General features: G+C 33.8%; 1 protein-coding gene across 1 annotated transcript in view; it reads left to right on the plus strand.

The window, feature by feature from the left end:
* Eprs1 (glutamyl-prolyl-tRNA synthetase 1) overlaps positions 1-15,117 on the plus strand; it is a 74,044-nt gene that overhangs the window by 7,527 nt on the left and 51,400 nt on the right. Inside the window, 9 exon segments of the mRNA XM_047521159.1 lie at positions 805-961; positions 2,703-2,842; positions 3,633-3,727; positions 7,617-7,743; positions 8,419-8,611; positions 10,135-10,306; positions 12,391-12,624; positions 14,447-14,531; positions 14,937-14,996. Coding sequence (XP_047377115.1) covers positions 805-961; positions 2,703-2,842; positions 3,633-3,727; positions 7,617-7,743; positions 8,419-8,611; positions 10,135-10,306; positions 12,391-12,624; positions 14,447-14,531; positions 14,937-14,996 — 1,263 coding nt within the window.

Here is a 15,117-nt window from a genome sequence, read left to right on the forward strand (position 1 = left end):
GTGTTCATTATGGATCAGCTTAAAGAATACTTTTTGTATTTTTATTTTCAGAAAAAAAATCATTTTTTATAGCTTTTAAGTTTGAATGTTTAATCCCACACAAGATGTTCTATTGGCATTTAGAATATCTAATCTTCCTAAATTCCTAGATCATCTTTCTTACTTTGATCAACTTTCTTACTTGACAAATTAGGCAAAAAGCCTAGAAAAATTAAGAGATTTGCCAAAAGTAACATACAAGTTTTGGATCCCATTTTCTTTTCTGAGTATGTTCTTTAATTATAGCCATAAGTGATTAATTTGGAGTTCCATTCTGAAGGTGCATTTTCCCTCCGCCTTATTTGTATTCTACTCTAATTCTTCCAAATGTCATAAAGTTTAAAATACAAGGAATGTTTTTTAACTATTTACTTCTAAATTCTACAGACTAAGTACTGCTTTTTTCGTTGTTTCAAGTTGGTTACTCCTTCCTATTACCAGTTTCCAGGTCTTTTTTAAGTTTTTATTAATAACTTCATTTTTTATTTTTATTTTTGGGGGACAAGATAGATTCTTTTTGTTTTGTTTTTGTACCAGGGATTGAACCACTGAATCACATCCCCAGCCCATTTTTGTTTTAAAGACAGGGTCTTGTTAAGTGCCATTTTAGATCCCAGGCATCCAGAATTGAATCCATATAATGGATTCTATAATTTGAGATAAATATGATTCAAACTAAGGAATCCAAGAGTGTACTGTTGCTCAAGTTAACTAACATTTTTTCTAAGTTTGGGGTATATTTCTTTTCTGTCTCCATGTTTACAGGTTGATCACTGGTTGGAATTTAGTGCTACAAAATTGTGTTCATGCAGTTTGTTCACTTCTGCAATCAATGAGCTCAATCATTGCCTGTCTCTGAGAACATACTTAGTTGGAAATTCCATGACCTTAGCAGATTTATGTGTTTGGGCTACTCTAAAAGGTATCAGTAATTTCTCTCAAAAAATTGTTTTAATCATTAAACTTTTTTTTTTTTTTAGAAAAGTACATGTATTTTTGTGTTTCTTTATATGTGTACAGTTATGTTTAGGAAGTACTTTTAAGACTTTTTCAGAGGAGTGAGTGCTCCATCTTATTTCTGTCCAATTATAGAATCCCCTGTACTTGGTCCTTGGGGGTTTTCTGTCTCACTAACCCCTCTTGTCTTTGAAGTTGTCTTTGTTCCTGTTAATGAAACCCTCATCCCGTTTCTGTCAGCACTTGTCCTACCTCCGCCATTACTTTATTCTGGACACTTGTCTCTCATTTGAAAAAAGTGTTTACTGCTCAGTAGGACTGTAAATAATGAATGAAGTTAGATTGGCTATCATGACATGAGATCACATAAGGAACAAGGCCAGAAGGTGGTCAGAACCTTTAAAAAATAAAATTTTGATTGTGTAGTTATAAGTGACAACAGAGAAGCCAAGATGATTATATAGGGACATGTGAGCATGATTTGCAAAAGTATACTGTGTATGGGAGAAAACATGGATTATTGAGAATGACATAGGGTGATGTAATTATGATTTGTGAGAGTCTTCGATTTATTAAAGCTTAAGGTGTGTTAATTTACTTAGAAGAGTATTATCAATCTGTACAACCATGAACAAAATCATTAGTATAATTAATTGAAATGGGATTAAATAGTAGTACTAGGAATTGAACCCAGGGACACTGAGCTACATTCCCAGTTCTTTCTTTCTTTCTTTATTTATTTTGCTGTGCTGGGGATTTGAACCCAGGGCCTTGATGCTTGCGAGGCAAGCACTCTACCAACTGAGCTATATCCCCAGCCTTGTTTTTATTTTGAGATAGGATCTTTTTAATTTGCTGAGGGTCTCTTTAAATTGCTGAGGCTAACCTCAAACTTGTGATTCTCCTGCCTCAGGCTTTCAGTTTGCTGGGATTACAAATGTCTAGCTATGTGTCTTTAATAGAAATTTACAAAGTAGGGAGGAAGGAAAATGGGATTGATGAGATACAAAGGGGAATGAATTTTTTTTTTTTTTTTTAAAAACACCTGAATAAAATAGGGCAAAATGCTTGGGTTATGGTATATGCATAGTTGTTATTTATGTTCTCTATTCTTTTGTGCTTTAAACTTTCTCAAAATTAAATTATTACAACAATAACCAACATAAAATGAAGGTCTTTTCTAATTTGACTGAACTTTTCATGTATAGGTTTATGACATGTTTGCCTAATTTAAATTTTGACCTAATGTTCCTGAAAGAGATGTAGCATTCTCCTGTAATTCTGTTATGATTGTAGCTTTTTAATGCTAATGAGCTAAGTAAATTTTCCATCACTGTCTTTTTTTGATGTTATATCTGAGGAAACAAACTATTTCTTGATCATCTTAAATTTTATTGTTTTCTCCAGTTGATATACTTAAAAATTTTAAATGTGAAACGAAGTGTTCATTTTAACAATGAATGTGTAGAGGGAATAAGGGAAAGATCTAATATTAGATAACTTCAGTGAATCTAACTGAAAAAATATTCATAATAATTCTGTGAATTCTATAATATATATTAAAGTATGAGGAACCATTTCTGTGTATACCCATATTTTAAAAGCTACATTATAGAAGCACAACTTTAAGTTGCATTTATTTAAATTAACCATGATTGGAATTTTGGATTGAATCCACAGATTTATTAAATTATGTTTGCTATTAGGAAACGCTGCATGGCAGGAACAATTGAAACAGAATAAAACTCCAGTTCATGTAAAACGCTGGTTTGGCTTTCTTGAAGCCCAGCAGGCCTTCCAGTCAGTAGGTACCAAGTGGGATGTTTCTCCAAACAAAACTAGAGTGGTAAGCTTATTTTAAATGCTAATATTTCAGTCTATCTGAGACCCTAGGTTTGAAAATATAGTTTTTCCTGCTCATAAAGCTTCTAAGTAGAAGCTAACGTTGTTTTGGTTTGACTTCATTTGTTAGACTACGTAAAGCCCTATTCTTCATATGTCTGAAAAATTGTGATGATACAATGTATGTTCCTTAGGCAATCCAAACTCCATATAACTAACATCTCTTATTTAGTTACTTATTTATTTATTTTTGTGCTTGTGCTTGAACCCAGGGCCTTGTTCATGCTTCTACCAATAAGCTACATCCCAGCTCCCATTCCCAGTACTTTACAACTGTGCCATCTTTTTTTCTCCTGCGTATTCTGTTCTCAGGTTCTTAAACTATTGCCCATTGAGTGCTGGGATTCTTCAGAGCCTTTTTGTTGATTCTGTAAGGGCATGTGGCACAGAATATGTAGGAAAAAAATGCTCCAGAGTCTGCTTATTTTTTTACTTTTTAAGGTCTAGCTTGGTTTTTCCTTCCTTTTAAACTTTGTGATGATCCTAGATACTGTTAGTTAATTTCAACTGAGTGCTCCAGTGGCACCCTGTACATATTGATTTTGCTTGTTTGGTTTTATTTACTTCCTTCATCAGATTTGGAGTTCTCAAGCACAAGGATAGTGTATTAGTTATCATTTTGCTCATAACCAGTGTCATGTCTGATACATAATAGTTAATGAGTATTTGAATGGATATATTCTTAAACATTTAAGCATGCAACTTTTTGTTGTTGTAAATGTTCTATTTTTTAGGCATCTGAGAAAAAACAAGATGTTGGGAAATTTATTGAGCTTCCTGGTGTGGAGATGGGAAAGGTTACTGTCAGGTTTCCTCCAGAGGCTAGTGGGTAAGAAAATACAACTCATATTTATCCTTGAATATGTTTAGTGAAATAGCTTTAAAGCAGTTATTAAATGCTTTTATTGATAGGTTGATAGGTTGATATAGAAGGACATAAGTAGTATTTTAATTGTGGAACTTAACATTTCTTAACATTTTTATGGCTTCTTAATTATTAACAGCTAGTATTTATTTAATTCATAGTCAGTTTGTAGTTTTTATTGCAGTAATAGATGACATTTTAATTTTATTCCAGAATTTATTTTTTTTATTTATTTTCAGTGCTGGGAATTAAACCCAGGCCCTTGTGTATGCTATATGAGTGCTCCACCACTGAGGTATATCTGTTGCCCACCTTGTTTTTGTTTTTGTTTTTGTTTTTGTTTTTGTTTTTGTTTTTGTTCTGAGACAGGATGTCACCAAGTTGCCCAAGCTGGTTTGGAATTTATGATTCTGCTGTGTCAGCCTTCTGAGTAGCTGGGATTATAGGCATATGCCACCACACTCAGCTGTCTTCCAGATTTTTAAATATAAATCAAGAAAATACCCACAAAAGAAGATTTAAATTTTTTTTTTTTTTGTATTTTGAGATTGGCGGCAGTTTTAAATAAGGATTTGTATTTATATCCTGAGCATTTGAGCAATGCTTTTAGTTTAGCAGAAGTTATGGCAGCTTTCCCCTCCACCCCAGTAAATGAAGAGTAGTCCTGAACTCTTCATTCCTACCCATTTTTTTCTGTTATTAGCAGATTTCTCAATCTCTTTAATTCTTCGCACCCACAGAAAATAATGTTCGAATAGCTCATTTAGGGAGCTACATAACTCCCTAATCCTCTGGGATTAAAAAATAGAACATTTACAACAACAAAAAGTTGTATGCTTAAATGTTTAAGAATACATCCATTCAAATACTCATGAACTATTATGTATCAGAGTTATGTTCTCTGATACATAATAGACTGTTCTGGTTGCTGGCTTGGCCCAGCCTGGCATTCCCTAAGGCTGAGGAGAATTTCTGTCTGCATATCTGCATTCCAGTTTTTTTTTTTTTTTTTTTTTTTCTTTATTTGGTACCAGGGAGTGAACCCAGGGATACTTAACCACCAAACCATGTCCCCAGCCCATTTTATATTTTATTTAGAGACAGGGTCTTGCTGAGTTTCTTAAGGCCTCACTAAGTCGCTGAGACTGTCTTTGAATTCATGATTCTCCTGCTTCATCCTCCCGAGTGAGCTGTTAGGAATACAGGCATGCACCACTGCACCTGACCTGTATTCCAATTTGAAGCATACTGGTTAAGCTTGGTAATAGAGTCCTTCCATTGGTATTTATATTATAAAATATGTCTTACTAAAGCTGTTAGCCTTACTTAGAAACTTAACCTTTTGGAAAGTATTATGTAATATTTTGTTAAGATGATTTTTTTTCCCCAAATTTAGTTAAATTTCAGATTGTGTAGTCTGTAGCCAAATTCTTACCCTCCTGTGATAAATGGAACATGTAGGCAATAGAAACTGACAGGGAAAGAAATTTTCTATCTTTGTTATTTCTTGGAATAGTGAGCTGTTTGTGTTTAACAATATAAAATATTCCTAATAGTTTATTTCATAAATGGACGAATATGTTTATTTACATTATGTCAATCTCAGAGACCATGCTCTAGGCCTAATGAAGTTTAGAGATTTGAAATGTAAGTCAAAATTCAGTTTTTCTTAATATTAATAATTTTGATCATATTCCCTTTTACTGCTAAAGAGTTGTGTCTTATTTGAAAGCCAGAAGTCTTGACTTTGCCTTTTAGTCTTACTCTTAGCTAACATGTATATAGAAGATAATACCAAGTATTTTACATACATATTGTCTATATGCGCATATACTACCAAGTATTTCACATAAAATAACTCATTAATCCAACCAGCCCTGTGAGGAATGCACTGTTATAATCTGTTTTACAAATGGTTTCAAAAAGTGGTTCATACAGTTACTAAAAAGTAACTTGTCAAACCTACACCATCTGACTTCAGAGTCCATGCAACTAAAAATCATGTTGCTTGTGTCTGTTATGAGTGATAGAATCCTAATTCAGCATCACTACTAATACATTTTCTGTAGCTATTCCAACACAGATTTTCTTTTGAGCTGATTATTTGAGTTTTTTTGTGAATATTTTATAATCCTGTTAACTTTCTTGAGGTTTCAGAATTGTTAGAATGGTACACATTATTTCAGAATCATGTAATGTTATTTAAGCCTAAGCTATGTTTTCATTTTGTTGCCCCCCCCCCCCTTTTTTTTTTTTTGGTGGTCAGGATCTAACTCAGGGCCTCACGCATGCTGAGCTCGGAACTGTTTCTTCTCCAGCCTCTCATCCCCCTTTTTAATTTCCATATGTAAAGCTAACACTTTTAACTGTCAAATAATAGTGGATAGGGATTGTTAGACTTCTTATTGAAGTGCAACACACCTAAAGAGAACTGCACATAGTATTTCTGTTTCTTTCTGGAAACTCATAGTCCTTTTTTGGGGTTTTATTATTTATTTTTTAGTACTGGGGATTGAATGCAGGGGCTCACACAATAGTCCTTTAAGTAAAATTTTTATTTTAGGATAGTTTACATGAACAAAATTTGTAAAAATAGTGCAGTAAGTTCTTCCTACATGTGTTATACCCAGTTTCCCCTAATGTTAACATTTTATGTTAGTATGATACATTTTTGTCTTAGCTAATGAACCAATATTTATATATTGTTCTTAACTAGACTAGACTAGGATTTCATTGTTTTTTCCCTGATATCCTTTTTTGTTGTTCTAAGGACTCATCTGGCCCACCACATAGAGTTCTTTGTTTTAATACGCAAAGGCTTGAATAACTCTAAATGCACTGCACTGTATTTGTCTGTATTAACTTCTGCATATAAACCCTTCCTGAAATCAAACCATTGATCTGGAATGTGGCATGAATTTCTTAAAGATTGACTGATTTAAAGAATAATGCAGAGACACACAAGGGATTGCATTTTTCCCTCCTGTATTGGATATCAACTGAGATAAAAGCTACACTGTGTTATTAGTGACTGTCATAAAACAGTGTGACTGCTGCTACCATTATCAGTTGACACTAATAAAAGTTGTTGAGAACTAGTTATTTAAACTACTTCATGCCTTGTTTTCTGCCCAGTTAAGTGTATTTTTAACAAAAGTGGTATAGGATGTTGCTTTTTATCAACAACATTGATAGAGGAGGAGATTGATATGTAATATTATCAACAAGGCCTCTGATTCCTTATTGTCAGCTGCCTATAGGAACAGAATGGTATTTTCATAAGATTTAGATTCATGGACTATTGGTGCTAGGTTAGACTTTTCATATCACTTTAGTTAAAATCTTTTTACTGGTGTTTGAAAAAACTAAAGCCTAGAGAAATAAAGTGACTTTTCTTTGGATTCCTAATTCTCATGCTTTCTGATCTAGCCATCATGACAGTGACAGTGTCAGAGGTGCTACTCTTTAGTGGGTATTAGGTGGGTATCCAGTTCCCTATAGCAACTGTCTTATTAAAGATACACTACCAGGTAGCATTGGCAACAGTTTTGGAAGCAATTTTCTTCTAACTGAATGACCATTCCTCTTGAAAAACAGAAAAAGATTTTCCTATGGTTGTAATGTTTGTAAATATCTTTCCCTTTGTGAGCTTTTATATGTAAAGTTTCTTATGATTATAAATGTTGCAGTCTTTTGTCTCTGTTAGGGTCAGATTTTCTATAATAGTACTTCTTATAAAATGACTGAAGTACCAATTAGAAAGATTTTTGTTTAGTTCTCCTCAAAAAGGTTAAGTTTAAGTATTTAGTTAAAACTTGTTAATGAGTTTCTTTGTGAAATGTTTTTGTTTTAGTTACTTACACATTGGGCATGCAAAAGCTGCTCTTCTGAACCAGCACTACCAGGTTAACTTTAAAGGGAAACTGATCATGAGATTTGATGACACAAATCCTGAAAAAGAAAAGGAAGATTTTGAGAAGGTAATTAAAAGTGTAGATGACCTGTTTTTCAGATAAGTTAATTAAAAGTAGAGGGTGACCTGATACCTTTATGGTATGAACATAAATTTTGTTTCACAGCTCCTTTTTACCTCTCATCTGTATAGTCCTTATCTAAGACCTAAGCCAGAAATATTGAGCTCCCATACCAAAAAACTTAATTTATTTTTCTCTTCTCTAATTATTGTAGAATTTATCTACGTGCTATATTTTCCTGTGAGTACCAGTTTCGTTGGAGGCAGGTTTCCTTTTTGTCATATAATCTTTTTTTTTTGTCATATAATCTTAAGTTTATGAATTAAAGAAACACTAAATAGGTATTGGAAAAGGTGTTTTCTAGCCTCTTATATCATCTTCATTCAGAAGAACTACAGAGGGGGCAAATGACTGTCAGTATAACCAATAACAACCAGCTTTTCCAGAGTAAATGGAAAGCTTCATCATGAGATCAGCTTTCCCAACTGGAAATTTGGAAGATCATATAATGAATATCTATCTCTCTTTTTTTTCTTTTCTGACCTGTCATCATACAATTTCCACAACCATTCCAGGCTGTTAAAGACTGATGGTGTTTTTTGACATGTGCTCAGAATGCAGTATCAAGGATTGAAAATACACAAGAAAGTGCAAAATGGTTATTTTGATTTCTTATTGCAGGTTATCTTGGAAGATGTTGCATTGTTACATATCAAACCAGATCAATTTACTTATACCTCAGATCATTTTGAAACTATAATGAAATATGCAGAGAAGCTAATTCAAGAAGGGAAGGCTTATGTGGATGATACTCCTGCTGAGCAGATGAAAGCAGAACGTGAACAGAGGATAGAGTCCAAACATAGAAAAAACTGTAAGGCACATTTAGTGTCTTATATTTTAATTGATATTCCTTTATTATGCTTCTTTAGTAGTACACAATTTTTTGTGTGTGAACCATACTAGTTTAAAATCCTTTTGAGATTATGATTTGTACATTGATTAATCTCTTAGAAATCTTTTTTCTTCATCATCTTTATAGTCTTACATCTTTATAGTCTTACTGCTTTTATTAGCATCGCAGTTGCATATGAAGTATCCATGTCCTTAATATCTTTCTTACTGTATTCAGTCATTTGCATTGCATTTATTTTATTTGAAGGATTCCTTCTGCGATATTCTATAGTTCTTTTAATTTAAATAATTAACATTTGTAGATACTTTTTTTTTTTTTTGATGGTGCTGACCCTGACCCTGATTGAACTCAGGGACAAAACTGTTACCATTTCTAAAATGTTTGATGGTAATGCTTTTAGCACCCAGGTCTTCCTCTCAGCATGTGGATACATGTGAGTATAAAATATAAGCTTAGTGTTACCCTGTATCTCTGAAATATCACATGACTAATGAGCATACCTTTCTTATTCAAAACTTGTGTCCTGAGCTTCTTATTTGGGCTGTTTTCATTATGTAATTATGTTGCCGGAACTTCTACAGTATGTTTAAATCTTGAGTGTCACATTTGGAAAGTATAGTAAATTCAAATTTTATAGTAAGCCTCTTTTATTTTCATTTTCAAAGAATGTTAACTGGACTTTTGAATCTATTTTGATTCTTGAGTGCAGGTAAAATTGTCTATTATGTCTTCAGAAGCTTCCAGCAAGAAGGGTTATTTAAGAAGGGTTATTTCTTTCTTATAGTTACAGGGGGCAGGTTTCAATATCCTGGTATAGGTAGTACTATAGTCACTCGAGATATAGAGTCCTTTTTCTGTGGAATTAAAATTTCTTTCTTGTATCATTTTTTTCTGTCATCTCTTGTTTTCTCGGATCCAAGAGTTTCCTGCTTCTCATTGGGATGACTGAAGGGACTTACAGGGAGCCCACGGGCTCAGGCTCTCAGCCCGAGCCGTGTTCTTCAGACGGGCACGGGCTGCAGCGCCAACGCCTGTGGGCCCCAAGGGCCAGGCCAAACTGCTCTGTCCCCTGGGCATGAGGCGGCAAAGGAAGAGAATGCTTCTACTTTAAAGGCACAGTGTTAAGTTTGGGCGGGGGAGAAGAGAAAGGCTTGATCAGTTGTGCCATAATGGGAAAATGGGAAATATCAAATGAAAGAAACTTTTAGAAAATCCTCTTCTCTTACCCTTTATTTATTGCCACATCAGTGAAATGGGTTGACTTTATCCTTTCAACATATTTAGAGTGTATTTTCTGTTTTGTCAGATATGTTTCATAAGGAAATGTTCTTGGTGTCAGATATTTTAACTGTTAGAGTGTTTTTAAACTAATGGAGCATGTTTACAATATAAAATGAAAATTTGCATTGATTGCAAAGTAATTTCAACCAAGTTAATATTAATGCATTATATAAAATGTAATATAACCTATCATTTTATAGCTGTTGAGAAGAATCTACAAATGTGGGAAGAAATGAAAAAAGGGAGCCAGTTTGGTCAGTCCTGTTGTTTACGAGCAAAAATTGACATGAGTAGTAACAATGGTTGCATGAGGGACCCAACTCTTTATCGCTGCAAAATTCAACCACATCCAAGAACTGGGAATAAATACAAGTAAGTCAATCTCTTTCCAGATGCTAGATAGCCTTCTTGATTTTGCACTGATCCTCCCTACACACATGGAGTAAATTCAGAATAGTTAGGAAATAGGATAGTTGCTCATCCACAGATTAATTGGCAAGCCATCTGTAAAGGCTCACTTGTCAGTTAAGGTTATATCATAGATCACTTTCATTTATAAAAGTTGTTGAGTCTGCCTAAATTTGCTTTTTATGTATCGATTAGGTAGGTGTACAGTGGTGTATGTCTTTAGATGAAGAACTTTTCTCTTTCTGTAATTCTGATTTTGCTGGTCATAAGTTGACTCAGAAAAGTGATGGTAAAAATATATAGAGGGTTTGGGGCTGTAGCTCAGTAGCAGTGCACTTACGTGGCACGTGTGAGGCACTGAATTTGATTCTTAGCATCACATTAAAAATAAACAATAGAATAAAGGCATTCTGTCCATCTACAACTATAAAATTTTTTTTTCAAATATATACAGAAATATAAACAATGCAAGAAAATAATTTTTTTCAAACTTTTATTATTTTTACTGTGTAGGTATTAAAGGTAATAGGTTTTTTTATGTGTGTGTGTGTGGGTATGTCCAGCCCATCCTGTGCCCCACCTCCTGCACCCCCATGCTAGGGATGGAACCCAGGGCTTTGTACATTTTTGTACATGTTAGGTCAGTGCTCTTCCACTGAGCTTTAATGGACTACCCTCCCCCTCAAAAAACTTACTTTACAAAGTAAACCATAGAATGTGTTTTCTTAAACTTTAAGAAGATCTACTATGTATAGATGCTGAATTTTACTTTCCTTTTTTTTAAAAAAAAAATATTTTTAGTTTTAGGTGAACACAGTAAACTGCATTTTATTTATTTTTTTATATGGTGCTGAGTATCAAACCCAGTGCCTCACGTGTGCTAGACAAAGCACTCCACCACTGAGCCACAACTCCAACCCAAATTATAATTTCTTAGTGGATGTGAATGATTTATCTGGTTAGTTAATGTGACTTTATTTAATAAACTTGTGGATGCAGGTGTGTCTCCATATATAGACAAACACTTATGTGTGTTGTTATGTACATTTGTTCTTTTTATTAGGGTGATTGCTCCTTGTTTTAGTAAGTAAATTCTTGGGAAAGTGGATCTGGATACACATTTTCAGTGTCAAATAATTGCAAAGTAAAATGTAGTAGCTTCTTAAGTTGTCTTAAAATTAGAAGACAGTAATGTATCTTTAAAAGTTGAGTTTTGTTCTGTCACATACATTATTTTAAGCAGAGATTGTTTTTAAGGCTATTCCATTTTAAACAGAATGGTAATTAACCTAATTTTCTTCCTTTTCTCTTTTTTTTTTAACTTGTAAAACACTGTTCTACTCCTTTTTTGTTGTTGTTGAGTTTTGTTGTTGTTGGAGTAGGTGTGTATGTGGTGGTGGGGATTGAACCCAGGGCCCTGTGGGGTACAACCCTAGCCCTAAAATACTATTCTTGAATACACTTAACCATATCACTGTTAAGACCTTTACAGGGATTATTAAAAAATATTCGAAAACTAAATTCCTTCAAAACTATCATAGTATTGCATATTGATTTCTACCATTTTTATGTTGGCCATTACAGAAATATGATTATAGAATTTGCCAAGTCAATACCCAGATGTGTATTAAATAACAAATTTGCTTTTTATTTGAAAGTTGAGTGGGCCACTGACTTATCTTCCATCTCCCCCAGTATTGGGGATTAAACCAAGGACACTTTGACATTGAGCTACATCCCCCGGTCTTTTTATTTTGAAATAGGTACTCACTAAATTGCCAAGGCAGGCCTCAAACTTGTAATCCTCCTGCTTCAACCTGTGGAAGAAATTACAGGCCTGTACCACTGTACCCAACAGACCACGATTTTCAAAAGCTGATAATGTTTTGATATACATTGAGTTATGAGTCATAAATATGTTCATTTTTGAGTCATAAATGTTTGTTTTTAAGAAACTGCTATGTTTTAGATTAGTATTGCTGTTTATAAATATTTTTTGTGAGGATAAAATATTGCATGTTGATTTTCAATCTCTCTTTTTTTTCCAGTGTTTATCCTACATATGATTTTGCCTGCCCCATAGTTGACAGCATTGAAGGTGTTACACATGCCCTGAGAACAACAGAATATCATGACAGAGATGAGCAGTTTTATTGGATTATTGAAGCTTTAGGAATAAGAAAGCCATATATTTGGGAATATAGTAGACTAAATCTTAACAACACAGTGCTGTCTAAAAGAAAACTTACGTGGTTTGTCAACGAAGGACTGGTTGATGGATGGTATGTTTAATATTACAGAATTGACAAAAGAAACAAAAGACCTATACCAGTGATTTTTTTTTTTTTTTTTTTTTTTTTTTAAACTGCTTTAGACCTGGAAGGTGGTGTAATAGGCCTATAGGATTCCTGGTTCACACCTTCATTTCAACCAGTACATTAGGGTTCCCCCTCCTTGTTTTAATGCTGCAAACATGGATGCCCACTGTGGACCAGGGCATATGGGAATGAAATATACATGAGTCACGTCTTCTGCAGAACTCAGATCTGAGTTCTACGAAAGTTTTTAATAGAAAAGTGGTTTGACTTTGTTCCTTCTTAGATCTGGTTACCATTTTCTTCACTGCTATGGTCCTGATATTTTTCTTTCAGCTGGCTTCCAGAAAAGCCAAAATACCCCTAAATTGAGGTGAGAGTGTAAATGGTTTCTGTCTCATATGAGAACCCATATTTGTGAAGCAATCACCCAAAGGATTCAGACCTAGAAAGAGTTTTTAAGTTCTGTAGCATATTAATATCTCACATGGGATTCTTTTAAATAAGAAAGATGGGTATAAAAATGAAAGTGATTTTATATCCACTTATCTTTATTTTATTCATTCATTCATTCATTCATTCATTGATTCATTTGGATTGGGGATCAGACCCGGTGCCTCTTACATTCTAGGCAAGCACTCTACCGCTGAGCTATATCCCTAGTCCATTTTTATTTTATTTTGGGGCAGGTCATTAAGTTCCATAGGATGATATTGAACTCTAAATCCTCCTCTTATCCTCCCAAGTAGCAGAGATTACAGGTTTATGTTACACCATGTCAAGCATAGCTGCATATCTTTAAAAGAATCCTGGTTATCACACTTAGAAGTATAAGGAAACTTCTTTCTAACATATATTAACAAAAAAATAATTATTTTGGCAAGGGGTGAGGTGGTGCTTGAGATTGAACCTAGGAATGCTTTATCACTTTTTGTTTTGAGACAGGGGTTTGTCAAGTTGCTTAGGGCCTCACTAAATTGCTGAGACTGGCCTCAAACTTTGCGATCCTCCTGCTTCAGCCTTCTGAGCTGCTGTGATTATAGGCATGCAGCACAGAGCCCAGCTTAGATTAACAAAAATTTGTACATTAGTTTATGTTAGTATCAACATGCTAATGACCAAGTTGCAAAATATCCATTTTTTACTATTTTACTATGGAGCTGGTAAAAGACAGGTTTATTTTGGATCCCATACAAAGTATACTGTTCTAAACTTAATGAGGTTTGAAAATTCCTGCAGAATATCAATAACCTACATACACATTCTTGGATGTGTATTTATATACAGATGTTTTATCATCTCTGATTCTCATGGTAATATGTAGAATAGGACTTTGAATATTTGTTAAATAAAATCAAATGAAAATGTATTAATGTTTTCCTTTTTTGAAAGTAATCCTTTCATCATATCTTTTTTTTTTTTTTTTTTGGCAAATGTACTTTTGCTGTTTCCAGAAGTGCATCTATTTTACTATAGTATGTAATTAGAAAGTAGTTTTTCTCTTCCATGAACTTGGATGCATTGATACTGAGATCTATACAATTACTATAACCATTTCTTTTTTCTTTTTTTTTTTTTTTTTTGGTGGTGCTGGGGTTTGAACCAAGAGCCTTGTGCTTGCAAGGCAAGCACTCGTACCAATTGAGCTATCTCCCCAGCCCCAACTGTAACCATTTCTAAGTCCAAATATTTAACAAGCTGAATACAATTTATGATTCATTAAGTATCTTCTATGCATCTGCACATTGAAAAAAACAAACAAAACTTGGCGTTTAAAAATGTTTTCCAGGGATGACCCAAGATTTCCTACAGTTCGAGGTGTACTGAGAAGAGGGATGACAGTTGAAGGACTGAAACAGTTTATTGCTGCTCAGGTGAATTATGGTTTCTTTCTAATGTCTCTCTTTGAATTTTCAGGTATTTCTATTAATCTCTCTCTGGATATTACCATCTTTGTCCTTTGTATTCCTTGTTTATGCCTTATATTACAAGGCAGAATTTTTTAAGTTTAGCACTTATTTGTAATAATGGAAAATTGGTAATGGCCGAAACTCCTAAGCTTGTATTGGACAAAGGCAACTGAAGTCTTTCTCTGTAAAATACATGATGTTGACTGAGCAGTCTGTACACTGAGCTTTGACAAAAGCTGTTTAAGGGTAACAATTTAAATTTGCAAGTTTTTTTTTTTTTTTTTTTCTGAACTTGAGCTTGGCTTCAAGTATAAAACAGTTCTACCTAATAATTTTCATCCTTAAATAACTTTATTTTTGTTTTTCAAGGGCTCCTCACGTTCAGTTGTAAACATGGAATGGGACAAAATCTGGGCCTTTAACAAAAAGGTACATGTTTAACTCTAAGTTCTTTTTCCTCCTGCCTAACTCAAATAATATATATATATATATGTATAAAAATCATTAGTGTGCATATGGTAGAGAAAATTTTGTGAAGAGTATTGTCATT

The sequence above is a fragment of the Sciurus carolinensis genome, chromosome 12, assembly GCF_902686445.1.
Source record: "Sciurus carolinensis chromosome 12, mSciCar1.2, whole genome shotgun sequence".
NCBI lineage: Eukaryota > Metazoa > Chordata > Mammalia > Rodentia > Sciuridae > Sciurus > Sciurus carolinensis.